The 19,105-nt window shown below is 40.6% G+C and overlaps 1 protein-coding gene across 2 annotated transcripts; it reads left to right on the top strand.

Annotated features, from left to right (window-relative positions):
- The first annotated feature begins 381 nt into the window (after positions 1-381).
- phldb2a (pleckstrin homology-like domain, family B, member 2a) lies at positions 382-16,954 on the top strand. 2 transcript variants are annotated; one of them, XM_030746101.1, is made up of 17 exons: positions 382-517; positions 2,965-3,067; positions 3,938-4,887; positions 5,020-5,352; positions 9,261-9,395; positions 10,360-10,497; positions 11,338-11,484; positions 12,273-12,383; positions 12,463-12,552; positions 12,681-12,818; positions 13,178-13,277; positions 14,435-14,630; positions 14,739-14,829; positions 14,910-15,056; positions 15,162-15,381; positions 15,544-15,629; positions 15,826-16,954. In XM_030746101.1, the coding sequence occupies exons 2-17, from the start codon at positions 3,013-3,015 to the stop codon at positions 15,964-15,966; spliced, it is 3,078 nt and encodes a 1,025-aa protein (XP_030601961.1). In that variant the 5' UTR covers positions 382-517; positions 2,965-3,012; the 3' UTR covers positions 15,967-16,954. The 2 variants fall into 2 exon arrangements, with proteins under 2 accessions (XP_030601961.1, XP_030601960.1); XM_030746100.1 differs by having other exon boundaries at positions 14,432-14,630.
- The last annotated feature ends 2,151 nt before the right edge of the window (positions 16,955-19,105 follow it).

Genomic DNA, 19,105 nt, shown 5'->3' with positions numbered 1-19,105 from the left:
CCTGCTTTTGCCTTTTCTTTTATAGAAAACACACATTGTGGAAAACCTCATCTGTCTGAAAACCAAGTCTAATTTTCTGGTAACAGACTGCCAGAGACTGCTGGCAGGATATTTAATTAGTTTTACTTTGAAAGTGGAGAATCAGCACTGTCACATGACAGTTACAGCCTTGCAGTAATTCACTCAGCGTCCACGCTGAAATAATGATAACATGATATTAATCAGTGTGAGGTCAGAGGTCAAAAACAGTCACCTTCAGTCTTCCCTCGTTGCTTTGTTCCCCTTTTTGTCAGCGCACATCAGCAATTCTCTATCTAACCAGAGAGGGGCAGCAACTCTCCCTCTCTCTGAGGAGGATCTCTGCAGAGAGTTGAGGGTGGGAGGGGAGAGGGTCTCCAGTCTGGTCCTTTGTCATGGAAAGACTTTACTCTGCTGTTTCAGAGGGAGAGGGAGAGAGGGGATTTCAGCTTCATCACCGACAGATCTTAAAGCTATGTAACTGGGACAGAAAACAAAGGTTAGTCGCTTTTCTTATCCTCCAAAGTTCCATTAACGAGTTCCCAAATTTAGCTAGACGATCCAGAGAGTGATGCTCCGGGAAAGTCAAGCGGCTGTCTCAGACTTCACGTTGCGCATTGTTTCTAATTGTTATACATCCCGTATGTTTTTACATTGTTCGTTATATATGTTTATTTTTTGTATTCTTTTCAGACTTTGACAAGAGACTGAAAAAAAAAAAGGGTTTATCTCCATTAACTTAACATTGCCAGAAACTGTTAGAGCAGTTCAAAGAAAGTAGATGACAAAAACAACAGCGGTTATCAGCAAGTTTCCAGACTGCTCAGTCCTGTAGTTACAGTTTGCTGTGAAATCAGGACATTGTTAACAATTTTCAAGAAAAAAAAAAAAAGGAAAAAAAAAGAAGTTTTGTTTGTTTTATAGTTTCTGTTTATATCACCTTAAAATCAGTGTTAAACTGCTGGTCACACAACAGAAGACATTTGAAGATTTCTTGTGTTGAAAGACCTTCTTCACTGTACTTTGGCTCTTTATAATCCCTCTAATTAAATCAAGTGAAAATAATTGCTAACTGCATGTCTGATTGATTTCATCTTCATTATTATCGTCTTCTTTTTAACATCTTTTTTAAACTTTCAGATTTCCCTTCACTTTTTTTTTATTTCCATGGGAATATAAATGACTGAGGCATAAGGCCACAGCATTTTCAGCACATTAAGGCCTTAAAGCAGTGTGAAAGTATTTCTCTCCATGTTGCCACACATCAAATGAAAGGCAGCTTATCAGCAGTCATTCTTCAAACTGTTTACATCTCCTTGTGTGTTTATGATCACCACCTCCCCGTTGGCCTGCAGCCTGAGTGCTGCAGTAAGAACTCCTGCTCTTGACATGAGGCTGTTTTTTTTTTTTTTTAGGCGGTCTGGAGAATGAACTCATGCTGATTGATTGTGTCACTGTGTAAAAGGATACCCTGTTTCCTGTAGGCTCTTTCTCTCACTCTCCCTCCAGACAGCAGGAGCAGAAAATCTTGGATCAGCCATCTCTGCCTTACTCTGTGCTGTATGTGCCTGTGTGTGGATTCAGGAAACGTCTGACTCTTAAAATCTCTCAATAGTATCACCAGAACCAATAACATCTTTAGTCTCTGTGATCTTTGTGAGTTATGACCTGGAGAAAGAAGATTTGAAGATGGATTTATTTCTTTTATTTAATATAATTGTTTTGTTTTTTTTCTCATAGGAGAGGGAAAATCTGCTTTTTTTTTTTTTCTTTCCACTGGAAAAACCTGGGATTGGAGTCTGTGTGATTATGTTTATGTAATAATCCAATCTGCTCATTAATTAACCAATGAAATATTTATTCTAAGAGACGTCAAAATCTAGAATCACATTTTTTATATTCATCTTTTTAAATTCTGTGAGTTCAGCATGAAGTGAGTGTGAATTTCTAAGTCTGGCTGCTGCCTCGGTGCGTCTGGGCCTCTGAATGACTCGTCCTGAGTCTCAGGCTAGAACACGGATTAAGGCGCAAGGGCACTGCTTTTCAGATTTGATTTTTATTGGTGACACAGGGCCAGACACACAAACTTTCCTCTCAACCTGTTTTAATGCTTAAGTCTTTAGGAAAGTTTTTATTAGGCCTTATTTTATGGTGTTCTGAAGGATACGTCAGGCAGCTCTTTAAGTGTAGTATTTTGTAGTGCTAGGTTTTTGGTGTGAGCTGCTTAGTTTTGGAGGTATCAGTTGTAGAAAATCAGTTGTAAAAAATAAATTAAAAGTTTGTATGCAGCAATGACAAGAAATTTAAAACAATGTATAGATAATCCACACACCTTGTGAGCAGGAACTACTTTCTCTTTTACCAAACTACAGCCACCACCCATATCACCCAGCAGAAGAAAGCACCCACATATTTATGATAAGGTGCTGTGGTGAGCCAAGCTTTCCTTTTAATGGGTAGATGAGAAGTTACAGGTTAATGTACAGAAAGAAAGTGGTATGTTTTGTTGTCACTGGTTGGCTGTATTGCACAAACTAATAGGAAATAAACTCCACTGAGGAGTCAGGGAGGCTCCCAAACAGTCACATCCAGGACAAATAAATCGTGTTGCACTAAAATCTGACCAATACTCTCAGTGGAGCAGTGATTCTTGTGAATTGTGGAGAGACAGGTTGCATAAACCTGATGATAACAAAAAGTAAATGAATCAATAAATATAAATAATATTAATATATACATGAAACTGCTCACATCAAGGTTTCTGGAGCTTTTTAAGCAACTGGGTCACAATTTCTGGAAAGAGACTTTCAGGCAGTCATCTTTTTGTGAGCGCCACAAGAATAGAGCCATTTAGTTCCATTATATTCAAGAGAAGAATGACATTTCTGCAACCAACATCTCCAAAACTGGCAACTCACACCTCTCTCTCTCTTTCTCTTCATGCAGAGGGCTCAGCTAAATCCTGCACCCACAGACTAAAGAAAGGAAGAGCAAATGAAGAGCATGCTTCCTCAAAGGAGTGCTGTCGCCACGCTGGGCTACAGCTCAGGTAAAACAACAGCTGTGCTAATTACTCATCACTTTTATTACGTTATTCAGAAGCAACTCTAACAGGAAAATACATCGTGCAATTACATTTAATATTTGTTCCATACCGTTTGAATGGAATCTGTTTTCCACCTGTATGGAAAGTACAGAGTCGGCTGAATCGGTATGAAGAAGGATTATTGCATTACCTGGAAAGCTTTCCTTGACCTGGAACCTGGAGCAGTTCCATGTCTGTTCGGTCCATCTTCAAAGGTTTCGGCTTTTACTTAAAATGATATCTGAGTAAATTTGTATTGCAGAGCAGATGTCTGGACTATAAGTTACACACTGATCTGCTAAAAAAAAATGCTGAACATGCTGAGAATTTTATCTCAGTCTGAAGAGCACAGCCATACTGCGGCTATTTATACAGCGAGAGCTCAGAAGAGAGGGAATACTTTTCACCATTTATTTAATTTTGAAGGAGTTGTGGGTATTCTTTCATCTCAAGCAAACTTACTAATGTTTTGCATATTTAACTTCTAGCCACCCATGACTCAAGAGCCACGCTGCTGGCACAGATATTTTGGGTGTCCTCTTGCAGCCTAGACTATGATGTATTCTCAGTGGTCTTGGTCCACCAGCATTCTTCCATTTTTAGAAGAAACTTAACCACTGATTGAGCCAGTGTTTGTATTGGGCTCAGAACTGTATGAGAGTACATTCTTTGCCCCCCCCAAAACTTACTCAGCACATATGTGATAGCCCTTCTTTCAAGCTGAGCTGCTGCTTATTGTATTAAAGAAGTTAAACTAACCTGACTGCTTTATGTGGGCCAAAAATAGACAGACTTTCATGGTTTCATGGTCTCTCAACTTTTGCTTTTCTGCAGACTGTGTGAAGATTGAGCACAGCGGCAGCGGCTCGGTGGCTGGGACGATGCTGAGGGGCTCCCGCTCAAAAGCCGAGCTACAGGAACTGATGGAGACGCTGCAGCGCAGGAAGAGTGCTCTGGAGGCTAGTCTGAGGGCAGCAGAGTGCAGCCGCAAGTATCTCAGCACATCTGTAGGAGCCCAGTCCACCAGGCCGCTATCAATCCTCAGTAACACAGAGCGCCCTCCTTCTGCCTCTAGAAACTTTTCTTACATGACAAGCAGCAGTGTGCCTCCATCGCCTCGTCAGGGCAATCGCCAGCTAAGCTCTAATGGCTTGCTCCGTCATTCCCAGGCTCGCCACCAATCACAAGACAGCCTGCTTCTCTCAGATGGAACCTCTGTGCTCTCCTCTTATGGGGAGCCCATACCACGTTCTCCCAGGGTCAAAAGTGGAGCAGCCAGTATGCCATCCAGCCCCCGAATGGGCCGCAGGCTCTACTCTCAGGGTAAAGTTGCAGGAGAGTCCCGCCAGAGGAAATACTCCACTGGTTCCCTCAACAGCCTGGGTTTGCACAGCCGTTCTCTTCCGCGGCTCCACAATGCTGCAGACCCCCCTGCTCTGTCGCTGCCATTACGCCACTCAGTAGGTTCCCACAGAGTGGTCTCGGCAGGAAACCGGCGCAGTCTCTCTTCTCTGGAGCAGCCTCCAGATGTGACAGTACCAGCCAGCATGCCCAGCACACCTAGGAGGGCTAGTCTGGCCTCTCTGAGCTCTATGGGAGTAGAGATTGATGGGACTGGGCTAGATCTGGGCATTGGAGAGAGGAGGCTTTCCTTTGGGAAGAGCGGTTTGAGTCCAGGACAACGGGTGGGCAGCATCACCTCTTTGAATGGCAAAGAGGAGCTCAAAGACTACCACCAGCACCAGAGAGATGAGCGACTCAGGGAGCAGAAAGTGCAGAGATTGGTGAGTTCTTTTTGCCCCAATTTGTGCACTTTAAAATCACTTTAACAATTTATTAATTCACTATCTGAAAATGGCATAAGTTAAATATTTTTGATAATGAATCTTGATCAAATATTAATCAATTCTCTGCAGGAATGCCAGCGTCTAGAGACCATCTTAAACCTGTGCACTGAGTTGGGACAGGTAGCGCGAGAGCCAGCGGGCTCAGCTGTTTCTGACCTGCAGAAGATCAATAAGGAGTTGGAGAAGCTGCAGGTGTCAGATGATGACTCAGTGTTCTCCGACTCGCCGAGCAGCACTGCTCAGGAGAGCTGCTTTGGAGCCAAAGCCAGAGACTTCCAGCTCTCTGAGGAGCAGCAGGCCAGCCAACGTCAGCAGAGCAGCTACAGAGAGCCCAGATCACACTCACCAGCTATCAGTCTCAACAGCAGTGCACCCTCACCTTCTACACATCACAGAGCCAAAGTAAGTTTCCAAAAAACTCAAGCTCTTTTACAAGCACAAATTTAGTAAAATGAAATAAAATCATCAGTTATAGCTTGTTTTTTTTCATCCTTTAACTGCTTCCTCACCCTTTCATGGAAAGGGAAAGGAATCATGTATCATCCCTGCAGTGGATGACCACCAAAACTGTACTTTGCAACCAGGAAAAGCAATCAGAAAATGCTCCTTATTTTTGACCAAAATCACCATATTATCATATCCAGAGTTTAATGAGAAAGAGGGTGAATATTCTGAAGAAAACATGATAGTGATCCAGGTATAGTTACAGCTTTTGTCTATTACCTGTCTACATGTCTATTATCATGCAGCCCGTGTAAAAATTAATTTCCTACGTTTGCTGCAAGGTGACGCAAATTTTTCACATAAATTTTCTTTCTCTAAATTTCCATTACCTTTTTCTTTTTTTTACCTCTTATGACATCATAGTTTTGAGGGTGTTCTCTGCAACAAGCTAATGGAGTCGCAGCTTTTAGCTAACAAGTTAGCAAACAGCTGTCCAGAGCAAAATTTAGAGTCTTTCCTCTGGTCTCTTAATGAATGTTGAAAAGTACAACTTTGCTGGCATCGTCTGAGTATTTAACTACTTGTTTACCTGCTGCTTGCTGACTTTATTGCTTTGCTAACTTTGGTGCTAAGACTGTAGTTTACAGCAGGTTTATTACAGATTTAGGAACTGGCTCCAGAGCCTCCAGTAGAGCAGTGAGAAGGATCCTGGGGAAAATAATCTGTGGGTTTTTCCACCTTTTCACTATAACTTCAGACACACTCTGAAAGCTGAGAGACCTCACTCTGCTTCTGATTTATTTCCGGTTGAAAAACGCAGGAAAGGCACAAGTTACATTAAGGTTCTCCTCATTTTAGTGTCCTAAAAACCACCCTATAGCTTATTAGAGCGCACTGTATAAACTTGGTGTGAAATTTGACCACTTGCTTTAAAAAATTCTCACTTTGAGAAAGGAGAAAATTTGTATTGCTTTCTGTTAACAAGTCCACAGAATATACTGACTGCTTGCTAGTTAAATGTAATAATGAGCGACTGATTTTGGACACAGCCAGTATGTGCCATACAAGGACCCTGAAACTGTTTATCTGTAGCCTCTTATTTCCTGAATGACTGTTACAGTAACTGAGGGGAGCTGTGGTGAAGATTAATGGGACACACCACTTCTGTGGAATGCAGTTCATCTGATTGCTAATTGCTTGTTTATCTTCGTCTGTTTACATACATTTTTTTCCTCGTTGAAGTTCATTTGTATGTCCTGTCCCACATTTCCAATGAATGTCAATTAAAACTTTGTTTTAAAGGTTTCTAGAAATACCAAATATTAGTATGTGAACTGTGTTGAAAGAGCACAGTGTTCACCCCTCACTTCTTTATGTTTTGCGCCCACGGAGCCAGACTTTCTTGTAATTTTTAAATTGGTCTTGAGGAGGAGTAGTTTGCGAGGATTTCTGGAGGTTTTTCAAAGTTTTTCTTTGTACACTGGCTGCTTCTTCCACTTATTTTCAGTCCAGTCCTCATTCCTGACCATTTTCAGAGCAGTTTTTTTTTTTTTTTTTTGTTAAGCAACTTAACACTGATCTATGAATCGTTCAAGCATAGAAATGTACGGAACTTAATTACATGCATCCATTTTAGAATTTTTGTCACTAGTAGCTTGTCACAAAAACACATAATTTCCTCCCATTTCTTTAGTTTAATCTATGAAAAATGCCCAAGATAACACAGTTTGACAGGCATAAAATTGTATTTTTGCATGAACAAGGTGATTCCCAAAGAGCTATTAACCAAAAGCTTGGCATATCTCAGCATGTGTGCAGTGTGTCCTTAAAAAAATTTGAGGAAACTGGACAAGTGGAGGGCAAAAGAAGAAGTGGCAAGCCTAAAAAAAACTATCTTTGGTCAATGAACAGTATTTTAAAGCCATGTCCTTAAGAAATATTCAGTTCCGTTGTATTTATTTAGTGCCAGATCACAACAACAGTTGCCCCAAGCAACTTTGTAATAGAAAAAAATCCAGCAAAGACCTGACGCAGGAGCTGAGAGATCCATCTGGACCTTCAGCTCATCAGAAATGGAGGAAAGGGTGGCTGTCAACAAGAAAATCTGTGGCAACAGGTCTTATGAAGTGAAGAATGCAACATTGGAATTTTTGGTTCAAATCATCACCAGTCTTTGCAGCGGAGGTCAGGAGAGAGACACAACAGGGAGAATCTGTAAATCGCAGTTGAGGCTCTGTCGTGGTTTGGGGCTGCATTTCAGCCAGTGGTGTTGGAGATCTTGTCAAATTTAATGGAATAATGAACACGGAAAAGTACCATCAGATTTTGATCCACCACACACCTTTACCTTCCGGAAAGTGTCTGATTGGCAGCGGCTTAATTTTTTTTAGCATGACAGTGATCCCAAACACACTGCCAATGCAGTAAAAGCAACGTTATCAGTCATGGACCTCAACATTATTAAAGTCGTGTGGCATCATCCTGACAGAGAACAGAACCAAAGGCAGCCAATGTCCAAGACGAGCTTTAAATGTCCTTCCAGAGGCCTGGAGAACTATTCCGGAAGCCTGAAGAATAATTAAAGAAATTACAGGAAAGTTTGCCCAATAGAGTTCAGGCTGTGTTGAAGAGTAAAAGTGGTCACACCAAATACTGACTTTCAAGCATGCTTCTCTCACAGCTTTCATGTTGCTGTGATTTGACCCTGTCTTTTCCCTCGACACATTTTTATGGATGTGTTACAAACTCATAACCAACTGAACATGTTTATGGTACAAATACAAAATAAACCAAATATATCAAATACTGGGATTTCAGCTCCCAGCCAGACCACCTCTTCCAGGCCAGTTTTTTTTCCCACTTAGCATTGTGTCTGGTTTTAATGAAGAAGTCCTAGTTTTGTTTCAGCACTCAGCCATTCAAACTGTTATAGGAGAGGAGGGGTGGGGGCAGGAAATGACTTTATCCCACAGAGTATTAGTATGCACATGTATGTGTGTGTGTGTGTGTGTGTGCGCTCGCACAACTCTGTGCGGTTGTGTGAGTGGAAGAATGCTAGCGTATATGCGTGGCACGCGTTTTTTCCAGATGTTTTAAACTTTCTGCTGAAGCTAAATGGATGGAAGATGTTCCAAAAAAATGTAATTATTATATAAAATATATAAAAATGTAATTAAATGTAATGTAGAGGATTCAGTTATCATGTAAACAAATGGTTATAAAATCAGATTTCCAAGTTGGTTGTCATTGTCTGCAATTTGTCAGTTGTGACAGAGGTTTACGTACTCCAAATAGCCTCTTTGCCATCTCCTGCATTCCTCAGAGCTTTGTGTGCTGTAAAAAGAGAGTGCTCACAAGCAATCTGGGAAACTATAAATCCTAAAGCTGCTGGACTGCTGGAGAATCTGACCAGAGGGGGAAAAAAAAGCCACCTAGCTTCTTCAAGGAAGAATACCTTATATTACAGGATGTCTTAAATACACCTACACATGCGTATGAATCAGTGTTTGTAGGGTGGTGGTCGACGGTGCTTTGGCATGACTGGTAGTGGAGTGCTCTGATAGAGATTTCCATTACAGCAAGCGGAAAAGAATCCGTGTTGTCACCGATCCAGCTTGGATGAGTTAAAACAGCAGCTGCTGTCGTCTAATTCAATAAAACCCGATTCTGCACACAGGCAAAGTATATTAGCAGAAATTATACAAGGAAAAGAGTGCTGTTTTTTTTTCTGATATTGTATAAAGTGCCTTTAAATTTTGATTTTACATCCTGTAAACTCGGAGACCTTTATTTGTATGTGTGTTCTTACAAAATGTGCAGCCTCCTTGAGAGCCAAGCATTTATCTGCATTCCTGGTGTCATTGCAGGCTTTGGAGAGTGTGCAGTTGAAACAGGAAGTAACGCATATAGAGGAAGAAAGAATTCAAGTTTTGAACAATATAGAGGAGCTGGAGCAGAAGATCAAAGACCTGGACAACCAAATGGAGGAGTCTCTTCGAGAGGTAGATGGCACAGTGCATCTTAAACACAACTGACATCTGAACAGGACGACAGTTTGTTCTTCATTTTGAAATAATTAGTTAATCCACTCTTCTACAAATTAAAGTAACATTCAGAAGAACACAGAAGATAGAAGAACAACATTATAATAAAGGGAGAAGTAGAAGAATAATTTTAAAAAAAAGCTTTAAGAGCTACTGGTGGAACATATGAGTTTGAGGGCAGTTCATTGACATGATTAGTAGGAAATATACTTAGTTATGCACTATAGCTCAATAAGGAGAGATCATTTGGTTACAGTGAACATGATTTATTGAGATACAGAATTTGAATAGGAACTATTTGGCAATTAGACTCAGATGAACCATCACAACAGAATAGAGACCAGGTAATGATAGGAATTAGGACAGGATCCCCTGGAGTCTAGACACTGGTGGTGGTGATGGTGAAGATAGTGGCTTGGATGGGGCTCTGAGAGACCGGGGTGAGGTGGAGATTGGGAGGAGATTGGTTGCATGAATGCAAGTCTTAAAGGCAGAATGACAAAGAGTTAAAGCACACATAATAGAGGCTGATTGGCTCGCAGAAGGCAGGCAAGAAAATGATTGGACTAGAGTAATGATGTCAGTACTGTACTTGTCTATTCTGTATTTATAACTAGATGTGATTAAGAAGAGCTAACTGGAACATATGATTTGAAGAGTAAAGAAAAAAGAAATCATTATTGATCAGGAATAATATGTTATTTATGTATGAAATTATCCATAACGTGAACAGCAATTGGCTAAGTATGTGGAATCTAGTGTGACATAACCAGTGCTTTCACTGTGGTGAGTTTATCACTCAGACTCAACCTTATTAAAAATTGATAAATTGAGCACTGTGCTGAAATACAGTGAGCGCCCCTATTAGTGCATTAGTCCTAAAATGTGTACATTGTCAACCTTGTGTTGCTGTTTCCTGCAGATGGAGGTAGAGTGTGCTCTGCTGGAAGGAGAGCAGGAGTCGGAGATGGCCCAGCTGCAGAGGGATAAGGAGCTTCTGGAGGAACTCAAGGGAAAAATTCATAATATTGAGACGACGAGCCACACTGAGAAGTCACAGGTAAAAATGTGCAAAAATGGCAAAAAACGAGGAGCTGTGAATCATCCTCTGGGGTTCTTTAGTTTTTTTTATGGCAGACAGTGCAGAAATCTGAGACGAGCTTGCACCTTTTCTAGTTTGCGATTATCCCAAATGTGCTTTACAAAGCAGCTTGACAGTGCTTCCTCACCAAGTGGTTGAAAGAAGTCAAGGTAAAAGATCTCATCAGATGCTTACTTTCACATCTAGCCCTAACCTAGATGATACCATTCTGCGGAGCAGCTTAACCAACTCCAGTGAACAATTCATTGCTTTGTTCTGTATTTTCCCGAATTAGCTCATGTTGGCCGTGAACTCACGGAAAACTAATTTCTTATCTTCACTGTCTGTTACTCCTTTTCTTCCCATTTGTTTTTTTTTTGTTACCTTGACCTTGTTCTTGCTAATCCTGGATTTGTTATTTTACTTCCTGTCTCGCAGTCACAGCTCTTGTTACAGCCCTGCTTTCTCATTTGGAAAGATTGTCCAAATGTACCGACTTCAGATCGGTTTAAAACTAAAATCATCAGAAACCTGCTATCCATAAAAAGTAACACTTATAGTCCATTGTCCAATGGCTTTTATTTTGTGTCGCTGTGAAGCAGATGGCCAGCTAGATGCTGTAAATGTGACTAAAGCTGAGTCTCAGTCTGAGTCTAATATTTATTAGGATTAAATAAGGTGCAAAAAACAGCAATACTTTATATAGTCATGGATTTTTGTTGAGACATGCACAATCTACCTGAAGCTCCTTTATTTTCTCGTTGATTCTTTCACTTTCTCACATAATTCGGGGTTTTATGTGTCCTGGTTGCATCTCAGGAGACGGAGGAGCAGTCAAAAAGTTTGGAGGACTTGGAGTTTCAGAAGCTGGAGAGAGAAATCAAGCAGGACGAGGAAAAAGAGAATCAGAGCCAAGAGCTGCTGCGAGAGATCGCAGAGTGTCAGCGCCTTACTGTCACACGCAAGGTACAGCGTGTGAGGTTTCAGAAGTGTGCATGTTGCATGTAGTGCATGTGTAACACAACTGGCATCGCATCACTCTAACCTGTAATTTTCCTGCCAAAAGTCTCTGCAGTAAGAATCAGACTGAGGGTATTTTGGAGCGCTGTAACAGAATGAAGCTTAACAAGATGTTAAACTTAACTAAGATCTTAAGTGTGTGTCTTTTTTAAAGTATAGCCTACATATGAATATGAACACAATCAAAAAGCATAGCTTCTTAAAAAATAAATTTGATTTTATTTTTATTTTTTCTACAGATACTCATATATATGCATAAGTTAAGAACACAAATAGTCACTTAATAAAATGCATTTTCACACAATGGAGTAAATAAAAAAGCAAATTTGTGGTGATGATTGTAATTTTTTTTTTTTATTATTATTTCTGTTTCAATTACTACACTGTGGTTTGTTGTCATTAATCTTGCTGCAGGTTATGCATGAAAATAAAGCTTCAAAATTATGAGATTTGCAGCATGAACTAATTGCAGGAAAACAGCAATGGTAAGCATGCAATGCTGAAGACCAAATGAACAGATCTGTTTTACTGAGTGTGAAACCCCAGAAGTAAAGAGCATGAAGTATGTCCCAGAAATTGAAATGTCTACATGAGAATTTTGCTCACTCCACTGCACCTTCTGATTATAACACATCTCTGCATTGCTTTTTATTTTCACAGGCTTTCTTTTGCCTCGTACTTTGTGAAGGTTAACTTACATTGTGTAAAGATGCTGTGCTCTTTATTTCTCACAGGAAAGACTCATGACGCTCAAGAAACAATCATCTCAGATTACTTTACAGGCCCAGCAGGAAAGAGAGAATTTCCAGAGAGAGAAAAACAATTTGCTTGTCATGCTTCAGAAGGTTAGACAGTTCTCTGAATGCCGAAATTGTAAACACAGTCTTTGGTTTTATTTACTTAAGGAGTTCCTTATGTCTGCAGGAGAGAGAGAAATTGGTGTCTTTGGAGGGGAAGTATGCAGAGTTGTCTGAGGGGCAGACCTTCGCTAACAATCCTGTCGCCATCAAAGAGGTAGGAGTCAGTGGTAGAAACAGTACAATAATGTTTTTATTTACAACAGGAACGGCTTCTGTATCTGGTTTGGGTCCTGTTGGTAAAATGCCTGTTTTTTCTTTTTCATTCCTCTGATTTCCGTGCAGCACTTGCATTCTCTGAAGGAAAGACGAAGAAGCAGCAAGGAAAACTCATCCCACCCAAATGACAGTCTACCTCATAAGAGGAGCCAGCAGCTCCTCACCACTTACGGCAGATCCCTGGGATGCACACTTCCTCCCAAGGTCTTTACTTTTTTCAATCTGAACAGATAGTAAAGGTTGGATCAATCTGGGAATTAAAAGAAGTTAAAATGTGTCCTCAGTCTGCTATGCATTGAACTTCAATGAGCCCTTAGCATTTGTAATACTAGTTTCAGAATGACTGTGCTCATGGAGATTCTGGCCTGCAGATGATGGGATTTTATTGCCCTAGTTATTTGTTTTCCCTTAGAGAATGATCCACCCCAGCAGGAATTCCCAGTTTCAGTCTGGGTTGCAACATTCACCCAGCTCATGAAGTACAAATACTAAAAGTTTGCTTTTGCGTGTAGGTTGATGGATCCACTCCTAAACAGCGTGTATGCTATTGTTTCCCTTCTCAGGCTCACCTTCCTTTGTCCCAAAGCTCAAGCTGTGGCAGTGTCATCCCACAAGGCTTCTGCTTCTCCCCTCGGGAAGCGAACCCTCGCCGCCTGCCCAAAAGTGAGTCAGCCTGTCACGTCTCCTATGCATCAAATCTAGTAGTAGTAGTAGTAGTAGTCGTAGTGTGACCAGCTCTGTTCCTCAGGCTGTATGACTGTGTCAGGTCAGGTCAGGAAATGCTGCGGTGCTGCAAGAATTTGTGTCACTGCACAAAGCAAGCACATACAAGAGAGGAAATTGTGATTTTGAACTGTGCTTGTTTGCACAGCACGCTCAAATAAAGAAACAAATGCAAATATTTTTAATGATAGTGACAGAATTATTACTCTTATGGATTATTACAACTGGTGAAAGAAAAGCATGGTGTTAAATACTACTGCATTTGTGTTTTCATGCTTTGTCAGGTGAAATTTAAACACAAAGGACAACAAAATACTCAGCTTTACATGCACTACACAGTCATTCTGTCTTTTTGTAACCTGCGCTATTAAAGCTCACCAGTCCCATCACAAATCAAATTAATTTCTTTAATCTTCCTGTCTGCTACAGTCACAGTAGGGAAACAGTGATTGGAGACAGCTGAACAACCAAAATTATTAAATACCAAAATAAAATAAATTGCCAAAAATCACAAATCTCTGACCTTCTACATAGAATTTCACTTTAACTACTTTCATTCAAAATCTGGCCAGAACCTCATAGTTTTGAAAAAGAAATTCAGAAATTCCTCAGCAAACAGTGACACAATTTCTGCAGGCCGGCAATTTAACTACAAAATGACAAAGGTGCTCGGAAACCTTGCTTTTATATAGGAATATAACCAAAACACAACCAGTTGAGCCAAGTCCATTTCTGCAAAGAGACACGTCACAGACGAGTTGCACTCATCGGCGCAGACTGACTAAGATTGATTGCAACATGTTGGCAATTTGTCTGCGTTTATAAATTAGCTGGCGATTATTTGCAAACCTTTGCCAAACTGTATGAGAGTGATTAGTCTCAGACAGTCTGAGTCAGACCGCAATTGTTTGGTGAAAACCTCCCACTCGGCGAACTGTGTAATCCCCTATTTTTACTCCACTGTTGACTGTTTTTATAAGAGCTGATCTCGTTTGGCCATGTAGTTCTTTTGATGTGATTTAGTGTGTTTTGATATTAGCTCATGTGTGCTGAGGGTATTTCCAGTTTGTTATTTTAATATTTTCTTCTGTCAGCAGGCAACAGCCATGCACACATGAATGAAGACAGGCAAAGACAAAGTGATTTTTGCAACAGGATGGTCTCCGAGCCCAACGTCTTCCTGGACTCTTTCTCTTACCCGGACAACAGCCAGGCCTCAGACACCGTCAGCGTGGACAGCTCTGACAGCCTGGAAACCAGCTTCTCTGCCTGCTCCCCAGACAACATCTCAAGGTTAGAGAAGAAACCACGACGATCTACACATCAAAGGTCCTTTCTGCCTTCTTTGATAAATCTAGTTATTTTCATCGTTGACAACTTGTATTTTTGATATATCATCAGTGCCAGTACCTCCAATATGGCAAAGATTGAGGAGATGGAGCGTTTGCTCCGAGAGGCCCAGGCTGAGAAGCTGAGACTCCTCGAGCATCGGGTAATAAATATAACCTAAAGTAAAACTGTGCATGTGGCTGTGTACATTTCATTACCTATGTAATTTACATCCATGTGCAGGAGCGGGAGATGGAGATGCGCAGGCAGGCTCTGGAGGAGGAGAGGAGAAGAAGAGAGGAACTGGAGAAACGGCTGCAGGAGGAAACGAGCAGGAGACAGAAGCTTGTGGAGAGAGAGGTGAAGCTCAGAGAGAAGCAGAGATCACAGGTATTCACAAGAAGTCATGAGAAGATCCAGCCTTTAGTTCATATTAGCTTCATGCAAGTGCATTTCAGAGGAAGATTCATCATTTCATTGCTCTTTCCCCCACAGTCCCGGCTGTTGACTCGATACCACCCTGTAAGAAAAGACGACTTTGACCTTCACGGCCACATTGAAGCAGCTGGACACAACCCTGATGCCTGCTTCCATCTGGCCATCACTGACAAAACATGCCGAGGATTCCTGGTCAAAATGGGGGGAAAGATCAAGACGTGGAAGAAGCGCTGGTTTGTCTTCGACCACAATCGCAGGACGCTCACATACTATGCAGGTGAGCACCTCTTTCTTTTACTGCAGGGCCCTGTTTGGATGTGCAGCTTTTAGCATGTTACAAAGCTGCTGCCGCGCAGACGTAACTTTGAAGCTATGCCAGGATACTTTGGATGCTGAGAACGAGCTTTGATCACAGCTCTGTTTATATTCTTGGCTGCAGACAAGCACGAGACCAAGATGAAAGGCGTCATTTACTTCCAGGCCATAGAGGAGGTGTACTATGACCATTTAAAGAATGCACACAAAGTGAGTCCGTTTACATGCATGTGTCTGTGCATCTTTGATTTTTACCATGCGGCATCGTCCACACATTTTATTAAACGCTGACACCTGTTTGTCGTCTGCTTTTTTCCCCCCTCTCACACATATCTGCCCCCCCTCCCCATTTACTCTCTATCGTTTCACTTTTTTCTCTAAAATTAAATTCACTTGCACACACAAGAGCCCCAACCCCTCGCTGACCTTCAGTGTGAAGACCCACGATCGGGTGTACTACATGGTGGCGCCGTCCCCCGAAGCCATGCGTATCTGGATGGATGTTATTGTAACGGGCGCTGAAGGACACATGCATTTCATGGTGTAACAGAGCTAACATGGTTGTTCATTAGGTTAATGAAAAATTAGCTTCAGTTTACACTTGTAGTCGTCTGAAAATGAGCTTGAGCATAACTTCTGCTCAAATACAGACTATGTAATGTAATCATGTATAAACAGATCAAAAGAAGTGGCATACAGGTTTCATAATTAAGCTGTTTACTTCTTTCCACACTTAAAATTGTAGCTGTTGCATTTTCTAGTTTTCCTTTCCCTAATGCAGGCTCTTCCTGTTTAATCAGGGAAACTCAGCTACAGCTCTAAACTGGCACTACAGATATAAAGCTGTCCAACAGCTTTCTGTAAACTGTGGCCTTTTATAATGCATATATTTGATATATTCACACCAGAGTTCACCTGTTTCTAAATCTCAGTCAGATGGAAATTTATTTCCTTTGAATGTCAACTCTGATGTATTATTTCGATATTGTCACTAATATTCAAATATTAGGATACTGTATTTTAAAGTCAGTCACTTTGAACGCTGCTGACACGCTACCAGCATAAGCTCATGCGCATCACTTCCATGTAAACAAACTAGTCTTTTTTCTTCACACATGCAAATTAAATTTGTGAAGGATTATCATAGGCACTTTCTTACTGTATTCTTATAAGTTATTAGTAATTGTGGGAAAATATACTTCTTCTAGAAGCAGAAAATAACCACTGTGCAGTTACAGCCATCCGCAGGCCTGACGTGAATGAAGCCATGTTGTGAAACAGTGATGCTGTATGTACTGCATCACCCACGTTTCTCAGGCCAAAGCAGTTCATTTTGTGTTTTCACCAGCAGAGGCCCTCAGCGCGCTCATTTCACTGGAATGACGTAATGCTCCGCTCTGGCCATGTTCACTTAGTATCTATGAGCAATTATTGAAAACAGTAGAGCTTTAATAATCCACATAAAATCTGTTTACTTATAATCTTATAAAGCCTTGTTTGTCTGGTGTGAGATTTGCTTCCTGGAAGCAAAAAGAAATGATCAAGAAAACAAAATGATTTTTTATAATTTAAAAAAAAAAAAAAAAAAAATATATATATATATATATATATATATATATATATATATATATATATATATATATATATGTATTTGATAATCAAAGATGACCTTTACACCAGGTGAAGAGCTGTCGGGTTACAGACTGCAGGGCTCGCCGTAGAGCGCAGATCAGGCTGCAGAGTCGACAGTGTTACAGAAAAAGTTGTTGCTTGTTTGGTTGGTAAGAGGTATTTGTCAGGTAAACATCTCATCCTTATGCTGTTGTGCACTGTATGAAACACAAGCCTTGAAACCAAACAAATTACTGCACTTATATATATTTTTTAAAACACGTAATATTTTATATTTTGTTTCTAAACACTATAAACACTATGCTACAGATTTTTATATTCAACCGTGTGTCATAAATAAATAATTCTGATCATGAACCACATTGTCAGAGACACGTTATTTCTTAATGTGAACACAAGCAAGCAAAAAGGTGAACGGTTTATAAACACAAAGGAGATATTTAAAAGGAAAAACAAATCAAACGCATATCGCTATTCGCACTGGCAAATAGAGATGACACGGGAAAATATAAATACATAAAAGAAGAAAAATAAAATGGCAGTGTTGTCACACAGAACAGCTGTTGCAGATATACTGCTAATAACGCCACTTGAGGTTCATGATGTTTGGCATAAACTCTTTAGCTGCTAAATTCCATCTGAATTTAGCTGTTAGAAATGCAAACGCAATAACTTTTGATTTCTGTTTTCAAAAGATTAGCTTTGGCAATAACAACTGGGCTGTTAATGGAGTCTGACTGATGAATTTAATTATTTCATCTGTTGAATGCCCTCACCGTGTTACTGGTTGTAAAAGCCTGATGAGGTTACAGCACAGGGAGAGGCAAACTTTGCATTTCTTTAAAAGCTTTACATAAGTATCAGTGCAGGAAATATTGCTCATATTGCATAATTCTAAACTGATGTTTGACCTGATATTTTCATCAAAATATCCTTTAAATAGTTTTATTTTTGTTATTATATAACTCGATGAGTTAATACCGCTGTTATTGTGCCAATTTTATTTGAAACCAAATCAGAAAATGTATTAAAGTAATCTGAGTTCAAAAGAAACTGACAATAGTCTTGAAAATATGCTTCAAGATTACAGTAAACATTATAACATTATAACAGTAAATAACTTAGTCTAATTTAATTTTAAACCCTGTAGTATCTAATAACCGCTCTTATGTGCTGTACATGTGCTCATTAAGGCACTTATGTGTTAAACCCCGCCTCCCGACACCGCAGCCTTTTATTGGTTGACCTAGTAGGGTTGGCATGGAAACAAAGAATGAAGCATGCTAAATTAGGTTCTAAAGAGGTGCGTAGTCTCTCCAGAGGCAGAAACTGAGTCAAACACAGACACGCTACAGAAAGCCAGGCTGGTCTCAGTGCATCACGGCTGCTGTAGATCGTGTAAAATAATTAGGGCTCGGGAAAGATACTGAGACTGTGTGCATTGAGACACACAAGTAACCTGTATAAACAACAGCACTGTGAGACAGATCATGCCACACAGCTTAAAAGTATTTTCCACACGCACTGTGGTTGCGATGCACTCTCGGCTCTTATCTTTATCACTTACAGTATGAAGGCCAGATGGCTGGGAAATCATGTGAATGGATGCTGCCACAAGGCAGCGTTCACTGAAACAGGAATCATATTCACACCACCATTTCCTGTGATGGAGAGCATAATGTAGTGTGTGTCGCCCCGCGGCACAGTGTGAGTCCTTAACTCCTTATCCGCTCAGATGTGTTTATAAATCTACAAACATTTTAAGTCCATTTTAAAATGCTCAAATCTCAAGTTGCAGGTGTTGTGCCAGGAGGCAAACACGCGTTGCGTCAGAGCCCGAGGGAGCAACTGTGCTCAGTAGTCTGCATCAACACCTGATGTGGTGAAATCCTCGTGTTTTTCTCTTCTCGGCTTGCAGCCTCTGGCTTTCTAACTCAGACAGAGGCCTTTTTGTGTCACCTCTGCGATCCTTATTTTGCAAATCAAAAGAACATTCAGCCTTCACTCCCTGTTTGCAACGCAACAGTCCTCTAAACATTATCCCATGACTCAGA

This window comes from Archocentrus centrarchus, chromosome 14 (genome assembly GCF_007364275.1).
Source record: "Archocentrus centrarchus isolate MPI-CPG fArcCen1 chromosome 14, fArcCen1, whole genome shotgun sequence".
In the NCBI taxonomy this organism is placed as follows: Eukaryota; Metazoa; Chordata; class Actinopteri; order Cichliformes; family Cichlidae; genus Archocentrus; species Archocentrus centrarchus.
Note: the sequence above shows the minus strand (reverse complement) of the source record. Positions and strands in the feature narration are given on the sequence as shown.